This window comes from Meriones unguiculatus, chromosome 11, assembly GCF_030254825.1.
Source record: "Meriones unguiculatus strain TT.TT164.6M chromosome 11, Bangor_MerUng_6.1, whole genome shotgun sequence".
Taxonomy (NCBI): Eukaryota; Metazoa; Chordata; class Mammalia; order Rodentia; family Muridae; genus Meriones; species Meriones unguiculatus.
In genome coordinates this window covers 20,679,889-20,700,457 of record NC_083359.1, presented here as the reverse complement: position 1 = coordinate 20,700,457, position 20,569 = coordinate 20,679,889, and the positions used below count along the sequence as shown (strand labels likewise).

The window sequence follows — 20,569 nt, the reverse complement described above, 5'->3', positions numbered from 1 at the left end:
TCTCCCATCGCCTGCTTCACGGCTGGTGCTTTCCACTCACCTTACCCGGGCTCCTCGCCGGGCAGAGCAAGGCCAGCTCTGGGAACATTAGAAACACATGGGGCCAGACCTCAGCTCCGGAGCACAGCTGAAATCCCTTGGATCAGATTGCACCATTTGAACAACGGCAGTAAGTACCTAGGGTGCGAAAGCGGACAGAGGTAAACACTTCTGAATAAGTTCTGTACCCTAGGACTGGGGAGATGGCTCGGTCTCTAATCTAAAGTACTTGTCCTACAAACATGAAGATCTGAGCTCAGGCCCCCAGGACGCATTCGGGTTGAAAAGTCTGATGTGGCTGGGTGGCAGCTGTGGTGCATGCCTTTAATTACAGCACTTGAGAGGCAGAGGCAGTTGGATCTCTGAGTTCGAGGCCAGCCTGGTCTACAGAGTGAGTCCCAATGCAGCCAAGGCTACACAGAGCAGCTCTGTCTCTGAAAACAAAAACAAAGTAGCAGAACACACCTGTGATCCATAAAGAAAGGAACAAAAACAAAAAAAAGAAGAAAGAGAGAGAGAAATGAGGTGGAGCATAATTGAGGAAGACAGTCAATGTCTGCCCTAACCCCCACATGTACATGTGACATGTGACATCCACATTCATGTGTCTTCTTCCTTCAGTCAAGCCAGGATCTCCTAGGAGATTCTAAATCTGGCCAAACTGACAACAAAGAGTTACTATCTTAAAAAAAAATTAACCCACATCAAAGAACGTGAGTTCTTATTTGTGTCAGACATCCTCCTAGATTTCAGAGAGAAGGCAGGAGGAAACAAGTTAGTGTCTGCTGAGAATACCACGGGAACATCACCATTACAAATCGGCAGCCTATGCTGAGGAAGGTGAGGTGGGAGACCCACCCTTTCTTGCTTCAGCTCTGGGGTAGAGTGGGAGGCCTCTGGGAAGTAGCAAAGCCCAGACCTGAGCTCTGAGCTCCACTGACAACCCCTTTGGCCCATGCCCCAGCCAAGCTTCTGATTGGCTGCAGGTCAATCTTCTTCCCCAAAGACCCTCGCCTTTTTTTTTTTTTTTTTTTTTTTTTAAGACTTGTGGGTGTGATGGAGCATACCTTTAGTCCCAGCACTTGGGAAGCAGAGGCTTTCGGAGCTCTATGAAGGTCAAGGCCAGTCTGGTCTACAAAGTGACTTCCAGGACATCCGGCCAGAGCTACATAGTACGACCCTTCCTCAAAATTTGTTCTAAGATTTTACTTGTCTAAGTGTTTGGCCTGTGGAGACCAGAAGAGGGTGTGGAGTTCCATGGAATAGAAGTTCAGCTGTTGTTGGCCACCCTGTGGTTACTGGGGATCAAACCCCCCTGGATCCTCTAGAACAGTGGTTCTCTCCGAGGATCCCGACCCCTCTGGGGAGTCAAGTGACCCTCAGAACATTCCAAAAACTCTTCGCTCTCTCATGGTGTAAAACACGTTTAGTCCATCCTGAAGAATCTTAGTAGCTAAAAAGTCTTATCAGATTCGTCAGTTACTGTTCTATTGTTGTGATAAAATACTGCGACCGAGGCAACTGGTGAAAGCGAATCTTTAATTAAGATGATTGTTCTAGAGGGTTAGGGTCTATGATGGAGAGGTAAGGGCGGGAATGTCTGGAAACCTCAAAGCCTGCCCCGGTGACACACTTTCTCCACACCTCCCAACCCTTCCCAAACGGTTCTACCAACTGGGCACTTAGTGTTCAAAACATATAAATCAATGGGAGCCATTCTCATTCAAACCACCATAACAGAGTTCAAACATTTTCTTCAGTGTTGGGAGCCAAAGTCCTCTCTGAGACTTAAGTAATACTCTTAGCTGTGGGCCCCTATAAAATAAAATAAAGAAAAGTTAGATCCATCTAAGCTATAATGGCACAGAATAAACATTTCCGCTACTAAAGAAACAAGTAGGAGAACAGGCAAGGAAGGATCCGTTTAACCTAACAGAGTGAATTTTAAGTTCTGCAGAGCATGTATGGCATCTAGGGTGCATGATGTTGTGATGTGGGCTCCAGAGGACTTGGCAGTCCTGTGCATTATCATTTAGCCCATGTGGCCTCTCTCTTGGGCTGGCCCCACTACTTCCCATAGCTCACCTCTGCAGACAGGCGTTCCATACTTGTGACATCTCCTCCTTCGTGGGGTCTCTGCAGAAACTTGGGCTTCACCTTCACAGCTTTGTGCACTGTCATCTCAGAGACGGCCTGCAGGGATCACGACCCTGCCAAACAGTTCCTGTCCTCTTGGGCTTTCTTTGAAATTTGTGTGGAAGCCTCCGTGGTCTTATAATTCTTGGATTTTGAATACCTAACAAAACCAAAGTCTGCCACTAGCTTGAGTGGAACGTTTTGGACCATGACTAGCACAGCCTTTGAATGCTCACAGTGAAATGAAACCGAGGGAAACAACTTTGTCATAGCCCTGTGTGAGCTGGGAACTCCAAGGCCCTCTCTGCTCAAGGGAATTTTTCAAATGGGTTTGAAGAATTTGTTCTTTCACACCCTTGAGCCTGCACTGAATGCGGCCTGGTTGATTCCTGAGATGTTCCCATGGCATTCTTCTGTTGTCCTAATGCAAAGCAATTGGCTTTTGTTGATGTTAATGTTTTCAGAATAGTCCCAACTTTTTGCTGCTGTTCAGACTGAACTTCAAGTTTTCTTGGTTTGTTGGCTTGTTTGTTTTCAACTTTCTACTATGCATTTTGCTCCAAATACGCACCTGAAACTTGCCTGAAAGCAGCTAGCAAGAGATGTGCCACAGCCTGAGTGCTAGAAGGCCACAAAATTTCGCAATTGACTAGCCTTTAAAAATCACCTTCCCACAAAGTCTCAGGACATTGGGTGAGAGGCCTCTCATCCAGTTTCCGGTTGAGTCCTCACTTCCACCCGAGGCCTCATGGGTTCTGTCTTCTCTGTCCATACTACTGCCATCACCGTGCTATTCTGAGCACCCATCAGAATCCCCACCAAGCTCTGCTTATGGCATCCCAGGGCTTCCCTAAATTCTTTGATTCTTCCCGCAAACCAGTTCTAAAAGCTTCTGAACCATGTGGGAATTTCGCAGCAGCAGCTCCATTTCCCTGGCACCAAATTTCTACACTGATGGGACTTTTTATTGCTGTAACAAATTGGCTGAGTAAAACAATGTAACAGAGACATTTTAATTTTGATTCATGGTTTCAATCCTCCATGGGGGAAGATGTGGTAGAGCAAAGAAGCTTACATTTTAGAAGCCAAGAAGTAGAGTAGAAAGAAAAAAAAAAAAGGTCCAAGTTCTAACTTTTCCAGAAGGCCCCCCCCCCCCCACAACAGGATAGTACCAATAGCTGGAGACCAAGCATTAAACACATTAGCCCGCAGGGAATTCTCCTATTCAAACCACTGTATAGCCCTGCAGAAGGAGAGATTGGGTGACTGGCCTCCTGTGCTATACTCAAGTCCACCCCCAAGAGTTTCTACTCCTTGATGCCTCCCCCTCATATCTGGCTGAGGGCTAGATAGAGGGGCTGAGGTGGAAAACTCCATTCAAGTCTCACCATATGGGATATCTGGCCCAGACACCTAGAATCCTACCTGTTCCCTGCCCTGAGCACTACCTACAGGTCTCCCTTGAATCTTCCTACATGCACACCCCATCCCTCATCATCTAACAAGAGGCTTTCATCTGCAAGCCTCAGCACCCTGTCCCCCGGGCGAGCTCTCTGAGACCTCTGCCAAAAATCCAGAAAGTCCTGTGCTGGGCTGGGCTGGATGTCTGGACAATGGGGTCCTTGTGGTGTTTCTGTATTGGGAAGACTAAAAGGATATCAGGGAGAAGATGTATGTCAGATTGCCCTGTATGATAGCCCAGCTCACAGAGCTGAGGCTGAGGGAAACTTGGCTGTGAGGTTCCTAAAGATAACACGAGAAATGGTGAAAATCCAGGAGCCCCAAATAGTGACTAGGCCATGGACAGAAGTGGACATTTCATGGTGGCACTCTTAGCAAAAGTGTTCCAGGGAAAGCAGCTGAATAGAGCCGGTGCCTGGGAGGTGGCAGGCTCATGCCGTGTCAGTAGGACAGCTGTGGAACTTCACTGGGCTCTTCAGTCAGAATGGGCAGAGGTGGCAGGGGGGTGGGGGGAGGAGCAGAGAGCAAATCTCTTAACTACAAAGAGTTTTGAGACACATGTACAGGTAAAGAAGCCAACACATGGTCCCACCTTCTTGGCCAGTGGGGTCAAAGTGTACCCGGAAAGCAGGGCTAGACTCACCCATAGATATCATGGTAGTCCTGGACATCCAGGCCCTGCTAGGGCAAGGCACAGCATCCTGCTTTGAATAGACAGACAAGGTTCCAGCTGTAGGTTTGCAGGCTCAGCCCCCTCCAAAGACAGGTATGGGTCATGTTGAGAGAAGCACTGGGGCTCTTTTCTATGGCTTCCAACTTCCCAAAGGGTCAATACCTGGGCTCCCTCACCTAGATCCTCTTCTCTGGTTTGGCTCTCTGGAGCTTCCTAGACTGCAGCAGAGGAGGTCCCCGACTAAGGTGAGGACAGGAAAGCAAGCTGCCTCTAACCAGGACCCAATGAACTGGGGCCATCAGCTGTCTCCCTGACCTCTCCACTGAACCTCAGATCAGAGCACTTGCAGATTGAGAGAGTCAGGGCTGTAGCTGGTCACAAATGATAGAAGTGACTTCAGTGTGTGTTGAGTAAAGATAGGGATTTATTGAGTTTGCCATCAAAGAACACCACAGCCGGGGTGATTTATAAGCAATTAATCTTTATGGGCTCTCGGCTCAGGAGGCTAGGAAGTCCGGGTGATGGTGCCTGGCATGGATCTTCCCGCTGTATGATCCCACAGGAAGACACTGTAGACGAAGAGAATGTGAGAGCGCCTACTCAAACTTTTATTCGTTCTTCTAGTTAGCACGAATCTTTTGGTGGCGGTGCAGCCCTCATGGCCTAATCAACTTGCAGAGGTCTCACCTCTTAACCTTATTGCGTTGAGAATTCTAACACAGCACTTGCTTTGGGGGATATGTTTAAACCATAAACCTGAAATACAGAAAAGTCTGCAGACAGATCATCCCAGCTAAAGGCAGGGGCTCCGGAAGTGCGAAGCTTTGTCCATCGAGGGATCCAGTTTGCCCTGGGTCACCCCACTCTCAGACAGCCTCTCTCTGTCCCCCCGAAGGTGATCACAAACTCCCCAGCGTCTCCCAACTATCCTCCATAAAGATGTACCAAGAATGTACAAGCAATGTGCCCGTTTCCTCTATGTCTGAGAAAAGCCGGTGGTCCACCTGTAACCCCTGAACCAATCCTGGAGCCAGGCAAGTCTAGCGGCCATATATCAGGCCATCACTCTCCCAAAGGGCTCCCAGGCATGCTGGTCCCTAAAGCCAGGGGGGGATGTTAAGCAGACAGCTCCAGCAGAGGCCTCTACGGGGTCACAGCATTTGCCCACGTCACTCTTCTTACTGAACAGTGGAGGACCGGCCTGGAATGTGCTAGGACACAAAGGTTCTGGTGTCTTACGAAGGCCTGCTTCCTTCCCTCTCCTCTAGTCTGTTGCGCAGAGCCTGGCCCAGGCCCTGCTCTACAGAGACGCCCAGTTTCCGCTTAGTACCTGCAAGGAGGCGGGATCTGTCCTCATTCATCAAGTCCCCATCACCCAGATAGGCGTAAAGTGCAGGCGTGGAAACGAAGGATGAAGGGATGAATTAATGAATGAATGTCACCCTGTGAAGCACAGGGTAAGGCGCGATGCTGCTCCTGAGTCAGCTTTACCATTGCCCACCAGCTGATTCAGCCAAACCCTCTCTGTCACTACCATCCAACTTCGAACTCCTCAATGGATGGGTACACCCCCCTCCATCCCCCAGGGGCTGCCAAGCAGGGAAAAACGTCACACACAAGATTTAAGCTACTTTTGCTTTTTGAAAACTGTGTGATTGGAGAATACCTTCGATTTAGATTTCAGGATTTATTTATTTTATTTTTTTAAAGTTAAACCATGCACGCAGCACCAGATGGCTTCAAAGTGAGCGAATATTGGGCCAGTTCTCGTGACCTTCCTCAGGAGATGAGGGGCCTGGAGAGCAGTGGGGAGAAGGAGGAGACAGCCGGGAACTGGGGCGGGAGAAAGCCAGCGTCGTGACTCATCGCAGGGTCGAACCGAGGCTCCAGGTCACTGTGGAGCCCCTGGCTTCGACGCAGGCTCACCGCTCGCCAGACGGGTCTGCCAGCGCATCTCCATGAAGGAGGCGGTTTCCGGGGCGGCCCAGCTTTCCTCCAGACGCGGGCAATCCCTACCCCAGGAGTTCCCAGGTTCGGGCTCTGCCACGTCTCGGTCAATATCCTATCTCTCTCCAAGGAACCTCAGTTTTCTCTTTTCTCAGCCACGCCCAGATCGCTTCTGGCAGGGCAGGAACAAGTTCAGAAGCTTAGCGTGAGATACTTTTTCTTGCTCTGAAAGCAGTTTGGAATAAGAACAGGAGCCCGCTGTGTGTGTGTGTGTGTGTGTGTGTGTGTGTGTGTGTGTGTAAGAGAAAGGAGAGGGAAAGAAAGGGGGGGAGAGAGAGAGAGATCGTGCTCAGTGCCTACACAGCCTGTCTCAGGAAGATCTGAGAGGTCCTTTCTATTGTTACCACATTTAACAAATGAAGAAACTGAGGCACAGAGCGATCCGCACCCCTGACTAAAGTTTCACGTCTAACGTGACTGAACTCGAGGTATCGGGCCTCCTTCCTCCGCTACAGTAGAGGCTGGCGCCTGGGAGCCGCCCCTCGCCCCTTTCCTTGAGTCTTGGGGGCCCCCCGCCGTTGTCACGACAACCAGGGACCAATGAGGGGCAGGCGGGCGGCAGGAGGCTCCGCCCCAGTCCCACCCCTCGCCGAGGGCTAGTAGCTGGCTATAAGGGCAGAGGCCGAGCGGCGGGAGCCCGAGCCCGGGAGCGCGAGGCGCAACGAGTCGTCAGAGCGTCCGGAGCGATCGGCAGCCACCATGTGCGGTGAGTGCCCTGCGGCCTCCTCCTCCAGAGCCCCTCAGGGCCGAAGCCGGAGAGCCAGGCGCAGGGGACCTGCTGGGGGCGGCGATCGTGGGGTTTTTCATTAGCCAGGCCTCTCTTCCCCGCGCCCGGCCCGGAGTGACGTCTCGGGGACACGGGGGGCGTGGGGAGGGGTCGTCCAAACTCGGTGTGAGAAGACCCCAGCCGGGACCGCACGGAGCAGGGGCCAACGGGGCGGGTCCCGGCATTGGAGTCCCGCAACACAGAGGTGTCTTCACTCCGCGTACGGGGAGGGCGCTTCCTCTACTTGGCCCACAAAGGCCGCCACGAGCAAGCTCAAGCATCGTGGGCTCCGAGTGGTGGTTCCGAGAGCCCTAGCCCGTCGCGCCCTCCGAGGACAGACGACCTCACCTGTGGGGCTGTCAGCAGTTCGCCCCGGGGTGTCCCTAGCAGCTCCCGGTGCGCTCGGAAGGGGTTGCCTGTCTTTGCTCGCGGCGACGCGAAACCAACCTCCTCCTGTCCCCAGAAGGGTGGGTCCTGTGATGAAGCCCTGCTGGAAAGGGCTCTGGGCGACGGGACAGATAGTGACTTCCCCAGAGCCTTGGCCCGAAGTTAGGAGCCGGAGCCCTTGGACCGGATAGAGGCGCAACCCTGGGCGAAGCCGAGGTGTCCCGCCGGGCTTTGGGAGCCGAAGGGAGGGCGGTCGCCCTGGGCGCACATCTGCAATTCCTTACCCTCCTGGCTGGCTGGGCCGCCTCCGCTGGCTGGCTAGCCCGGGAAAGCTGGGAACTTCTGGGACAAAAGGTCACTGTGCGCTTTTTTTTTCTCTCTCTCTCTCTCTCTCTCTCTCCTTGAGTAGGATTCAGTTACCCACTCCAGCCCCCTGCGGCTGGAGAACCTGGTGGAACTGTTGAAGCCATGAAAGGCGCCTCTCTGACTTTGCTGAGGGCTTGCCGGGTGGGGTGTGCCAGTGGGTGAGTCCAAAGCCAAGGTCTGTACAGGCCTTGTTTCCTGAGCCAGGAGACGAGGGAAAAGGAACCACTGAGCAGGGACGAGGCAAGGAGCCTTTGAGAGGCAGCCTTATCCAGAGAGAGCCGGGGCCAGTTTAAATTCCTGGACCAGCAGACAGACTCTTAGGACGCCCAAGCATCCTTGGCAATGCATATGTAAGGTTGCCTCATGAGTTTCTGGACACAGAAATGAAACTAATGTGGAAGTTTTTGTCAGATTCAATCCCCCCCCCCCCCCGTCTTTGGCCACCTGTGGCTTTAGAACTAGACTTAAAGGAAGAGACCTCGAAATACTTGAACTATTTGGCTTTCCTTGCTGGGTGGCCCTGCGTCCCCACCACCAACCAACCACCTCAGCCTCCCACCCTGCTTCCTCCTAGCGTCTGCCTTTCAACCCTCCTCCAACCCCTTTAGAAGAGATCAAGTTCGGGGTTATAACCAACCTATATCCTTTCTAGACTTCGGTATGAATGCCTTGAGGTCACCAAAGAATGTCTAGGACTCAGTAGAAGTCTTGGTCCACCTGGGCTTCTATTCAGAACCAGAATCAAAGGAGACGTGTGAGCTAGGCTAGGAGGCGTGTGAGCTAGGCTAGGAGGCCTCCCCAGACTTCAGTTTTTCTCTGAGGCCACCCCTGCTGATGTCTGACCCAGGCTCCTGCCTTCAGCCAAGAGTCCTGTAACATCCTGATTCAGGACAAAGCGTACTGTGTTTTTGGTGTGCTCCATCACTTACCAGGCACCTTTGCCCATGGGCAGCTGTCCCTAGTTCAGAGCTCACTGCACAGCTGCCTTGAACTGAACTGAACGCATTGGTCTGGGGTTCTCTTGGGCTGTGTGGGCTGTGTACGTGTTCAGAACAGGATACCGGTTTTCTTTTTACCGTTGTTTTTGCTCGCAATTTAGTGAATTTTACAGAATGATCGTGTTTTTGATACAGTAAGTCTTGACTCAGTTTCACTCTACATTTGGGGAAACTGAGGCCCAGTGGAGGCTTGTCTGACCAGGAATTTTCAGAAGTCATTTTACTTCTCCGGGCCAAGATCAAAGGCCAGTCCTTAGCAAAAAACAAAACAAAACAAAACAAAACAAAAAACTAGTGACCATGCTTTAATGAGTCCCCATCTACAGAAAGCTGAGGCCAGACAGGAACCAGCCCTCCACAAACAGAACAGTTGTGCTCAGAAGTTTCCAAGGTGCTCAGAGTTTAGCTGAACCGACCTTTAAATCCTGTCTCATGAATCCAGGATGCAGGAGCACGAGGCAGCTAGAGAGATTAGATCCACAGTCATGAGCAGAGGCCGGGGAATGAATGAATGCATGCAGCACTTGGCTCCCCGATTCCCTTTCATTCAGCCTAGCGCCCAGCCCATGAAAAGGTCCCACCTTCCTAACCAAGTCCAAAAAGTCTACTACAAGCATGCCCACGGGCCAACTCAAATCTAGACAGATCTTCATTGAGGCACCCTTCCTGGATGGTTCTAGAAAGATCCACTGTTAACCTGCCCATCGTAGCTACTCACGCGCACTTTTATTGACATCAGAGAGTTCCCTGCCCTCTGTTGACTTTCTGACGCCAGAATGGTACTCTCCCCCACCCGTTTGTGTTCCTCCTCTAATTCTATTATTCATGCAAGCATCATGAATGATTGCTTGTAGAGATATTCTATGTTTTCTAGGTTCTGAGATTGTGTGGCTGTGCCACCCCTACTTCTAAGAAGGGACAGAATATGGCCATTCTGTAGGCCAGTCCCTCTCCAGCAACAAGATAATCCAGCTGGCAAATGCTGCCAGAGATAACAGAGATAACCTCAGACATGGGCTACACCTTGGCAGTACCAGGCTGAGCCAGGCAGACAGACAGCTTTTATTCAACACACAGGGTTTAAACATTTTTTTAAAATTTAGTTGCCAGATTATAAGATTAGGAGAACTCCTGTAAGGGTTTGGGTTTGTTTGGTCTGTCTGTCCATGCTTCCGAGTCCGCACTTCTGAGTACCGTTCTGGTAGTCTCTTAGATGATACACGCTGCCTGTCTCCTGCATGGCCCACCCACTGAAACATCACAGAGCTACCTGTTGGCTCCCGGAAGGTTGGAACTCCAGCATAGCATAGTGAAACAGAGAGTTCACTGCCAAGAGGAATGGGACAGGCCTCTGGCAATGCCTCCAGGATCAGTTGTAGTCTCAGCAGAGAGAGGGGCTCACAGGCATTCCAGGCTATAGGCACAGCATCTCTCCATTCTATGTCTTGTGGTCCCATGGCCTCCTCTTCCAGTTCCCTCTGCCTCCCTCTTAAAAAGACGCTTGTGATTCTTCGGGGACTCCCAGATTCTCTGAGATGGCTTGAGATCCTTTTGCTCTCACCTGTAGAGACTTTTCTCACATAAAGCAACCTTTACAGATCCTAGGGATGAGGGACTGACACCTTCAAGGACAATTATTTATCTTGCTGTAGATGAAGTGTCTCTTCTGGGCACCATACCCAAAACTGTTCAAATGTCTAGAATCCTGGATGGATGTTCAAGTGTTGCCCTTGAGAGCCTAATTCAGAGGTCCATAAACAGGCTCCCTGAAGCCCCATCCACCTAAGCACCCTGACCCCAGCACTCTCAGACTGTCCCAGGCGCTGTCAGAAGGTGAATGAAGGATCATTTAAATATCTCCAGCTTCGTGGGCACAGTGCCACAGACCTAGCTGGACTAAACAGACTTCCTCGTTTCTTTAGAGATTAGCTGCTGTGCCATATAATGAGGCCTTCCCACCCCAACTCGTGCCCTCCACATGGTACACACTGTGCCTCTTGATCATGTCCCTAGGAGAAGCAGCCATGGGTTTTATTTCTTCAGATTTGGCCAGAATTGCACACATGCATGTGTTCGTGCAAGTACACAGCATCTATCTGCTGGACTATAGCGGTTCTCTGGGAGAATTGTCTACCGTGTCAGGAGGATTTGCCCTTCATCTGCAGTGCAGCTCTTCAGTGTCAGTAGCTAAGGCAGTGTCCAGCCGGGGGCGTTAGAAGATTCCTAGCATTCGAATCAAATCATCTCTGACGTGTCTGTCTCATGACACAGCAGTTCATAGCTGGATTCTTCAGAAAGAAGGAAGGTCTTTCGAGAATTGGATTTGATAAGGGCATAGACCCTGAGCTCAGTTGCTTGGCTTAATCTCTCGCTAAGCCTTGTTGGTGAAAATGGACAAAACAGAGGCTTTCTACCCATTGATGCGCTCGTATTATTGCTTTCTGATTTGCCATTAAAAAATTATGTTTGTAGCCAGGTGTGGTGGCATATGCCTTTAATCCCGGCAGCACATCAGGAGGCAGAGACAGGAAGATCTCTGTGAGTTCCAGGCCAGCCTGATCTACAAAGCAAGTTCAGGACAGCCAGGCAGGCCTCTGTTACACAGAGAAACCCTGTCTCAAAAAAACAAAAAAAAAAAACAAAAAGAAAGAAAGAAAGGAAGGAAGGAGGGAGGGAAGGAAGGAAGGAGGGAAGGAAAGAAAGAAAGGAAAGAAAGAAAGAAAGAAAGAAAGAAAGAAAGAAAGAAAGAAAGAAAGAAAGAAAGAAAGAAAGAAATATGTTTGTGTGTGTTTATATGTTTTGGGAGGATTATGTTCATATGAGTGCAGGTCATACAGAGTCCAAAGGAGCAAGGCCACTTCCCTGGAGCTGGAGTTTCAGGCAGTTGTGAGGCATCTGACATGGGTGCTGGGAATGAAATTGGTCCTCTGCAAGAACAGTGCTTGTTCTTACCCACGGAGACATCAGTCTCCTCAGTCCTTGGTTTGTTGGTTTCTGTGATATGCATACTCTCACCACAGCTAGTTTCAGGCGAGGGTCATGGGAAGTCCCTGAATGAGTAATCGGGAAAAGCTAGTACCCAGCTGGTTCCTGGAAGCCATGGGGGGATCACAGCACACCTACACATTCCTGATAGACTGATGTTGGCACTCACTCGGGGACTGAGCTGGAGCTGGAGCGGCACACACCCTGAACCACAGAACCCTTTCCTCCAGCTCTTCACCAGAGCATGTGAATTCAGCATTTGGTTTCCTAGAGGATTCCCTCCATCCCGGCTGCCCGCTTCTCTGTGCCTTCCTGCCTTGTGTTCCTCCGTGCCTTAGTCTTCCTTACCTAGGCTTTACCAGATCCAGATAAATTGGCAAAATGTATATCATGCATTAGTAAACAGCACTTAAAAAAAAAAAAAAAAAAAAAAAAAAGACAGTCTCATATAGCCCAGGCTGGCCTCAACTTGCTATGTAATTAAAGGAGACTTTGAACTTCTTTTGTTTTTGTGTTTCGAGGTAGGGTTTCTCCGTGTAACAGAGCCCTGGCTGTCCTGGGCTCGCTTTGTAGACCAGGCTGGCCTCTGCCTCCCAGAGTGCTGGGATTACAGCTGTGGTTACCACCTCCTGGCCTCATTTTAAATGCGCATTTTCTCATACAAAAAAAAAAAGTTTTTTTTAGCTTCTTTTATAGCTGCATTTTGGAAGTTTAAACAATTCTTAACTTTTTTTTTTACTTAAAAACATTTTTCTTTAAATGAAGTTTAGAGCGCATGGCACTTTCTGGTTTGTTTTCAAATACATTTATAAGATGACATAAATATTAGGGGCTTTTTGTCGTTGTTAAAAGTGGAAGCGCCCTGTCCGTGTTAGCTACAAGGGTCAGTCTACTGTTGGATATTTACCTTACGATAACTTTAAAAAAAAGATTTTATATTTTATATTCCTTCTCTTACCCCCCTCCCCCATATTCCATCCTCTTCTAGAGCAGCAAGTGTTGGGTCTATTCAGCTTCCGTGGCCTGGTCTACAGAGCCCCTGGTCTAGAGGAACCCCGCTGGGGGACCACACAAGGCAAGGCGTGTCCGCTGTTACCCTCCCCCTTTTGAGGAGGCCGCAGGAATTGTCCTTCGCATATCAGTAAATTGGTCTGTCCCTGCCTACAAGAGTGAGGGCCGGTTGGAGAAGGCCTAGCCTCTCAGACCCTTAGCTCAGAGGCCTCACCACACCTGTGGACATTGCTGAAGAAGGGAGAGCTGCCTCAACATCGTGAACACACGCACACACAAACATGGAAAAATGTAATGAAACATTTCCCCCGAGAGAGAGAAACAAGTAAGCTAAATAAGCAGCCAACTTGACCCCGCTCTCCTGCTCAGACAGTTTAATAGTTCATTTATTTTAGACTCCTGGCCCCTTTAGTTCTGAGGAATGATGGCCAGTGTGAAGACCCCAGCTTGAGTAGATGGTGTTGTGGCTTTATGGTGCAGGACCCTTCTCTGTGTGGGTTTAGGCTGGGCTTCCCTGGATGGAGTCTTGCTCAGGCTGAGAGATGATGGACTATCAACAGATAAGAAGGATCCAAGCACCCCCTCTTTGACGCTGGCTGTTTCCCTTTGTCCTCCAGATCCCCATTCACCAATCCCTCCCCTCCCCCAGCTACTCCAGGACTGCAGATAAATTCTAAGTGTTCAGTGCTGGGCCAGGTACTCAGAGGAAGTCGCTTCCCTGAACTGTAAACTGTCATTATCTGTCACTTGGAGGCTGGGCTCTGAACTTTAGGGGACCCTATTTGCATGACTTCTGTGGAGCCTGAGTCCCCTGGGTGCTCTCTCAAGCCTGTGCAGTGGGGAGATGAGTTCTAATACAGACCTACTTTTGCCTGGCTGAGTGTAGCTGTCTCAGGCCAGTTCCAAGGCCGCTTATCTTTGGTTATCTCCACTCATTTCTTTATCCGTGCAAGCATTCATTCAACAACTGCTTATTGTGCAGCCAACATAGATTTTATGTGGTGGGGAAGCTTTCATGGGATAAGACAGTGTGGATGTGGTCCCCTACCCTTAATGCTGTATGTAATGGGCAGTCGAGCAAAGGGGCGAGGAAGCAAATAGTTCTGTGGCCTTTAAGGTGGGAGCAAGAGAACTCAGTAAATCTCAAGGGGATCTTGCCGGCGGACACAGAATGAACAGAAGACACTTTTGTAAAGAGCCAGCCCCGGGAGATGACTGCCACGCCCAGACTAAAAGGAAGCATGTCCCCATTCTCAGCGCTTTGTCCCTCTGCCTGCGCATCACAGCTCTGGGGACCCCTATGCCTCTGTGACCCCCTTTGCCTGACTCTGTATGGCTCATCCCTATATCTCACTGACGTGTAACAGTGACAAGCCCCCATGGACCAGATCTCAGCCAGATCACACATTTGGCTTAACCATCATTTTCCCAGGCAGAGAGTCAAGGGAAAAAAAAATAGTGAAATGATAGTATTCCCCCGTACCCTGATAATCACTTCTTGAGGACTATGTGCAGTAAGGACACACTGCCTTTGCACCTATAGCATCCTTGGAGTGAGAAGCTCCTTGTCCCGTCTGACCCAAATGGACACTTGCTTGCTATGTGACCAGCAGTGTTCTGCGGGCTTTCTAAAAACTGAACTGTCTTAATTACCCTGCTGAGCAGATGCTCCGTCATCACTATTTCACTGATAAGATCAAATTACCAGGGATCAGTGACTTGTCAAGGCTACACTGAAAGCACAAGGCAGGGCTGGGATCAGGGACAGGTACCCAGCCGTGGCTGTGGGCTTTGGCCCCCATCTTCAGTGTTTCTTGTTGTCACATAGCCAGTGAATGGCAGGGTGAAGATGACGAGACCCTGAGCCTGTTCTTTTATGGATCTGATGGGGAGATGTGTTCGTGTTCCTTCTACTCTCTTGTGACTACTGTTCTTCCTGGTGATCATGGCTTGGAAGCCACAGTCTGGTCAGGCTGGCTTAGCTCTGGAGGAGGTAGAGAGGCGGGAAGTGGGCGTGGTACTGACAACTGAGACCTTGGGAAGGGAAGGGCCTGTGGTATGGCTGTCTCAAGGCTACTTTGGGTTGATCTTAAGAGCTGAGCAGGGGTCTGGCCAGAAATCCCAGGTGTCTCTGTACACTGGATCTACCCTTGAGGGTCTCAACCCTCCTCACTGGCACGGCTGTTCCCATAGGAAATCAGGACTAACCAGGACTGTGACACATTCATAAGTTCCCATACGGTTCATCCTTGTCAAGGGAACGTTTGTTCCCTTGGCGAGGATGTCTTCCTTATGATGATATGGAAGATTTTCTCTCCTTTTTTACTTTTACCTTTACCTCATTGGTTTTATGGGCATTGTATGCATACGGATATGGACATGCCCGTGCCGTGACACTCATGTGGAGGTCAGTTCTCTTCTTTCTTTCACCCCGTGAGCGCCAAGGATCAACCTCAGGTCATCACCTTTACCAGCTGAGCCATCTTGCTGACCTGAGAGATCTCATTAGGTATTTTCTAGGGCTGGGACTGTAGCTTGATGGTGGAGGGCTTGCCTAGTATGCTTGTAGCCCTGTGAGAGGGATGGGAGGGAGCAAAGGGAAGGACAAGTCTCGGGGCTTATGAACAGGTTACTATGGTTCCACCCTTTTATCTAGCAGGGTCTTGAATGCTTTTGAATTTTGGTATTCCCGGGACATCCTGAACTCAGTGTGCAACAGACATCAAGGGAAGACTTTCCTGAACAGCTTTCTGTACCTGACCTTTGCTATTTTGTGGGCTCCTCTTTTACCCTATCCTTTATCTCACCCCTACCCACCCACCCCACTTTTACCCCTAACACTCAATAGGAGAGAAACAAGGTTAGAGGGGAGAGAGGAATTAGAAAAATTCCTGAATCTAATTTCTTTCCTTTTGTTTCTTCTTTGACCGCGGCTACTGGCAAACTGCAACCACATTCCCTAAATGACCAACAATCCTCCCCACCTCAATCCGGGCTCTTGCATTTATACACCCTCTGAAAAGTTCCCAGAATTCCAAATGTCATACAGTTGCAGATACTATCTGCAGCTGACAAAAGCACGCCTTCACTGGAGCACGAGTCAAATCATAGTCAGCTGCTGGGGACAGTCCAAAGCAGCCCCACATCCCTACACCTGGGATTAAAAAAAAAGGACATTTAAAAAAAAATAATATTTCTGTTTTTTAAAGGACCCCAAACTGCAGAATTTTCGCCACAGCTTTCCATCACACCCTTCATTACTTGTTCATATTCCAAAAGCTGCTTTTTTTCCCCTTTCACATACCCTGTATATCTGATTGCTTTCTGAAAGCCCCATCATGTTCTCTGTGGAGGGGCTCTGCCTGCCCAAGTCTGCTTGCTCTGAGCACCTGCAGTGGTCTTTACCTGGTTCCAGGCAAACGCCAGGCTCCCTCCAGTCTACCAAGTTGGCCGGTTTGGGTGGTTTCTAGAACTGCAACAGCTCTTACCGTGACATGCACTCACTTTTCATTTCTGACAACCACTAAATTGCCTTCCAAAGAGGTTGCGTGAATTTAAATGCTCGCTGCCAAACGGATCTGTGTTTGAAAGCCGCATTTTCACCGTCACTTTATTTTACAAATGATGGATTCCAAGAGGGAATTCTGACAAGAGAAGTTCCTGGGAAAACAGCTTTTCTACTTCATGATCTTAAAAAAAAAAATAATAATAACGTGGCTAATAATTAGCATCATATGTACTATTTTATTTATTTCAGTTCAGTTTTATGCAAACCCAACTGGCCGGGAAGATTGGCAGCATGGGGAGAGGGGAGGTGCTTCGTTAATGAAAGAAGTCATGGAGTAGATATTTCACGATGGAAACGAGAAGATTTATGTGTCTTGTGGAAAGGCCTTACAAACCCTCTTTGGCCGCTTGCTCCACAGCGCTCAACTCCCAAACTGTGCTTCAACTGCCTGCCAAGCTCCTGGCTGGGTGCCAGCACAGCTGGTGGTCCTGAGGCTGTTTTACTATCGCACCAGGTGGCTCTAATGTGCCCCTTCCCCAAACTGTTGTGGATCTTCAGTGCCATGCAAAAACATGTGTACTAGACGCATGTTCAGAAATGAGTGTGGCTGGAAGAAGGGGTTTAGGGAAGGATGGGAGACTGAACCCAGAGGCTTTCTGCCCCAAGTGATCCAGATTTAAAAGCTTTTTATTTCCACTTTTTTTTTTTCAGAATTAGAAAATATTTATAGGTACAAAAAATGCCCAGGACCCAATGTATCAAAATTTATAATATTTTGCACTCCACAAATATTAACTAAGTATCATGTGGAAAAATAGGAGCCATGACAGGAAGGAAAAAAAATCAATCAATTAAAACTGATACAAACAAACATTTCCTTGATCACATTCCATACGATCTGAAACTTTTTACTGATGTATGTTCATTGTACAGTGTTAGGTTCTGGAAGACAATTCCCTTGCAATATATCAGTTATTTTGACTGTGCTCACCATCACCCCTATAACCCACCTTTCTGAATAAAGTATTTTCAGAGCTGGGCTTTGGTGGCACACACTTTAATCCCCACACATCCGGGGGGTGGACACAGGTGGATCTCTGTGGGTTTGAGGCCAGCCTGGCCTACAGAGTGAATTCTAGGACAGCTGGGGCTACACAGAGAAACCCTGTCTCAAAAAAACCCAAATTAAAAAAATAAAAATAAAAAATGAATGAGTGAATGAATAAATTAATAAAATATTTTCAGAACTTGGTGACAGCCACCTTTCTAGTTTATTTTATTTGCATAGCACATCAAGCCCCCCCCTTCAAGAGTGTAGGTATAATTATGGAACATTCCCAGGGTGCTAGAAAAAGGTGGTTTCAAAAGACTCCAGGGACTGAAAAGAGAGAGGGCTTAGCAGTCATGAGGACCAGAGTTTGAATCTTTAGCTGGGTGTGCCTGTGACCTCAGCATTGGGAAGTGGGGCCAGAGGGATCCCAGGAGTTCACTGGCTAACCAGCCTAGCCTAACTGGTGAGCTTCTGGAATCCCTGTTTTAATGCAGTTAAAGTAGAGAGCAATAGAGGAAGATATCCATTATCCTCTCTCTGTCTGTCTCTCCCGAAGCTGTGTCTTGTCCATCAGCTAAGCCCTTACCACTCTCTGTGGCTGTAAATGTGTGGTTTGAGGTGTGATGACAGAGGAGGCCCACATTTCTTTTCCTTCTTCACAGCTTCCCAGGTAGAGGAGAATTCCTCCTTGTTGTCGATCTTAACGACCTCAGCAAATGATTTTTCTTCTTATTCAATCAGGAACGTTCACCTTCTTACTTAAATGAAGGACATAAAGAGCAGCTCTCTGGGCTGCCATTTGCCACTATCACTGCACTTGTATTTGGGGCCGTTTGTAAATAAAACAAACATTATTTAAACACAAACGTGACACTGAAATGTCAATCATCGCCTGGTCCTGGGATGCTCTGATGGCTGATCTGGTACCAAGATCCTCTGATACTCATTCTGATAATGCAGACAGCTTCTGAATGGGTGGGTCATGTCTGCAGCAAGGATACTCTGAACAAGGGGATGGTGGGCGTGCTAGCAGGGAATACATTTCCTCATGTTGGAACGGTGTGCAGTATCAAACTTATGAATTATTTATTTATCAAAAATTTCTAGATATTACTCTCAGGCCGAGGCTGGAGAATGATAATATGAGCAAAGGTTCACCTAAACACAGACCATGGCAGTATTGTAGAATATGAATAAGACTAAGAACCTTGCAAATGTACTTTTTTTAAATGAGATAATTTAGTGCATTAAGATCTCAAGAAAACTATTAAAATTTTCATTTTGGTGTTGAAAGAAAACTATCTTTAAAAAAAAATAATAATAAGCAATCTAACAAGAGTACAGCCAGATGTGTTTCGGTTTGAAGTGTGGGACAGAAGGTATGAGCTCCTGGGAAGGACTCAAAGCGCATACACATCTCTTCATCTCGGCATCCCTCTCTCCCCTGACCTGAAGTCAGTAAGGAAAACAAAAATAGCTGAGTGTCAAAATTGCCCTGGGCCATTTTAGAAACAAAAACACATGAAACTGCCCAGAAAGCACACTACACATGTTTTGTTTTTTTAATTGTGAGTACGTGTATGCTTCTGTGCCTCTGTGGGCCTGTGTCTTTGTGTGTAGAAGCACATGAGTGTAGTTGCCCTTGGAGACCAGAAGAGGGTGTCAGATCCCCCTGGAGTTTCAGATGTAGCAGTTGGGAACCACTCTTATCCTTATAAAAGACCTAGAACAGAGAACTTGGTATTTCCACCATGGATCAAAAGTACAAATGAATACATTAAATAAAACAAAGCCAAACTGAATCTTGCAGCCTGCTTTAACAAGGCTTTCTCAAGAGATGGAGCCAGTCTGGCTGTTGTAAAAAAAAATAACTACTTTTACACTTATCCTTGGAGGAGCAGCTCAGTTAGCAGAGTAGTTGCCTTGAATTCATGAAGCCCTTGGTTCCATCCCCAGTCCACACAGAAGAAGGAAAGAAAAGAAACAAGCTGTAGTGGTTAGGTTTTTGTTTGTTTGTTTGTTATTTTGTCAGTCAACTGAGTCATTTGGGGAGACATGCTATCAATGGAGAAGCTGTCTCCATTAGATTGGGCAGAGAGGCAAACCCATGCATGGTCATTTCTGATAAATGGACATAGATGACAGGTGACATGTAAAATTATACATTCCTGAGTACTCAGCCAATGAGGAGAGAGGAGGAAGAACTTGCGATCAGGGCCATAAAAACTGTTCTTTGCACTCCTGAGGCACACCCTTCATTTCGTCTCTCTAATCTCTGTTGGAGATGCCTAGCTTTGCAAAGCCTCAAACTGCTTCGCTTCCATTACTCTTAGTCTTTGGTTTATTGGTGCCTCACATTTGCCAATGAATGGCAGAGAGATTCTCTGCAGTGAAATCGTCAGGCCAAGGGTCATCACACAGGGCTCCCTTGAGTTTTTTACCACAGAGAGAAGGGCTGACAGAAGACAACTCTTCCAGGGGACAGAAGGGATGGCTGTTCTTGCTGGCTCTTCCTCTGCATGCAGCCTGGGGGCTCTCTGAGGTGCCTCCTTTGTCTAGTGCTGTGTTTTGTTTTTGTTTCTAAATGGGACACCAGTGTTTTGTTAAGGTGACTTTTTTGTTTGTTTGTTTGTTTTCTCTTTGGACAGGAATCTTTGCCTATATGAATTACCGAGTTCCCAAGACGAGGAAGGAGATTTTCGAAACCCTTATCAGGGGCCTGCAGCGGCTGGAGTACAGGGGCTATGACTCGGCAGGTAGGTCTCTGAGACACCTACCATGGCTGCTTCTCTTACTCATGTTCTTTGCAGCCTGGGTATTTCCCTGACACTTCTTAATATTCCGTTGTTAATATAACCGATAGCTTCCTGCTAAAGGAGTGAACTCTCCTGCATCCCTTGTGGACTGTGGAAGTCATTTCTGCCCCTTTAAGGAACCACATTTTATCTTCTGTAGGCATTTTAGCCATTTTCACATGGAGGTGATAAAAATGCCTCCTAGCAGTGAATAAACATTGTCCTGTCTAGGGTCAGACCAAGCCTCATTCTTTCTTCAGTCTCATTACAACTGTCTTTAACAATAACTGTTAGGTCAAAGGTTTGGGGACAAAGTTAAGATGGCTTTCCCTGCCCTTCCCTTTTGAACAGGAGCCCACACTTTCAAAGGCTGGTGCAAAATGCTG

The 20,569-nt window shown here is 48.4% G+C and overlaps 1 protein-coding gene across 1 annotated transcript in view; it reads left to right on the top strand.

Annotated features, from left to right (window-relative positions):
- Positions 1-6,821: 6,821 nt before the first annotated feature.
- Gfpt2 (glutamine-fructose-6-phosphate transaminase 2) overlaps positions 6,822-20,569 on the top strand; it is a 48,244-nt gene continuing 34,496 nt past the window's right edge. The window contains exons 1-2 of the mRNA XM_021651746.2: positions 6,822-7,022; positions 20,037-20,144. Coding sequence (XP_021507421.1) covers positions 7,016-7,022; positions 20,037-20,144 — 115 coding nt within the window. The 5' untranslated portion in view covers positions 6,822-7,015. The remainder of the gene's footprint in view (positions 7,023-20,036; positions 20,145-20,569) is intronic.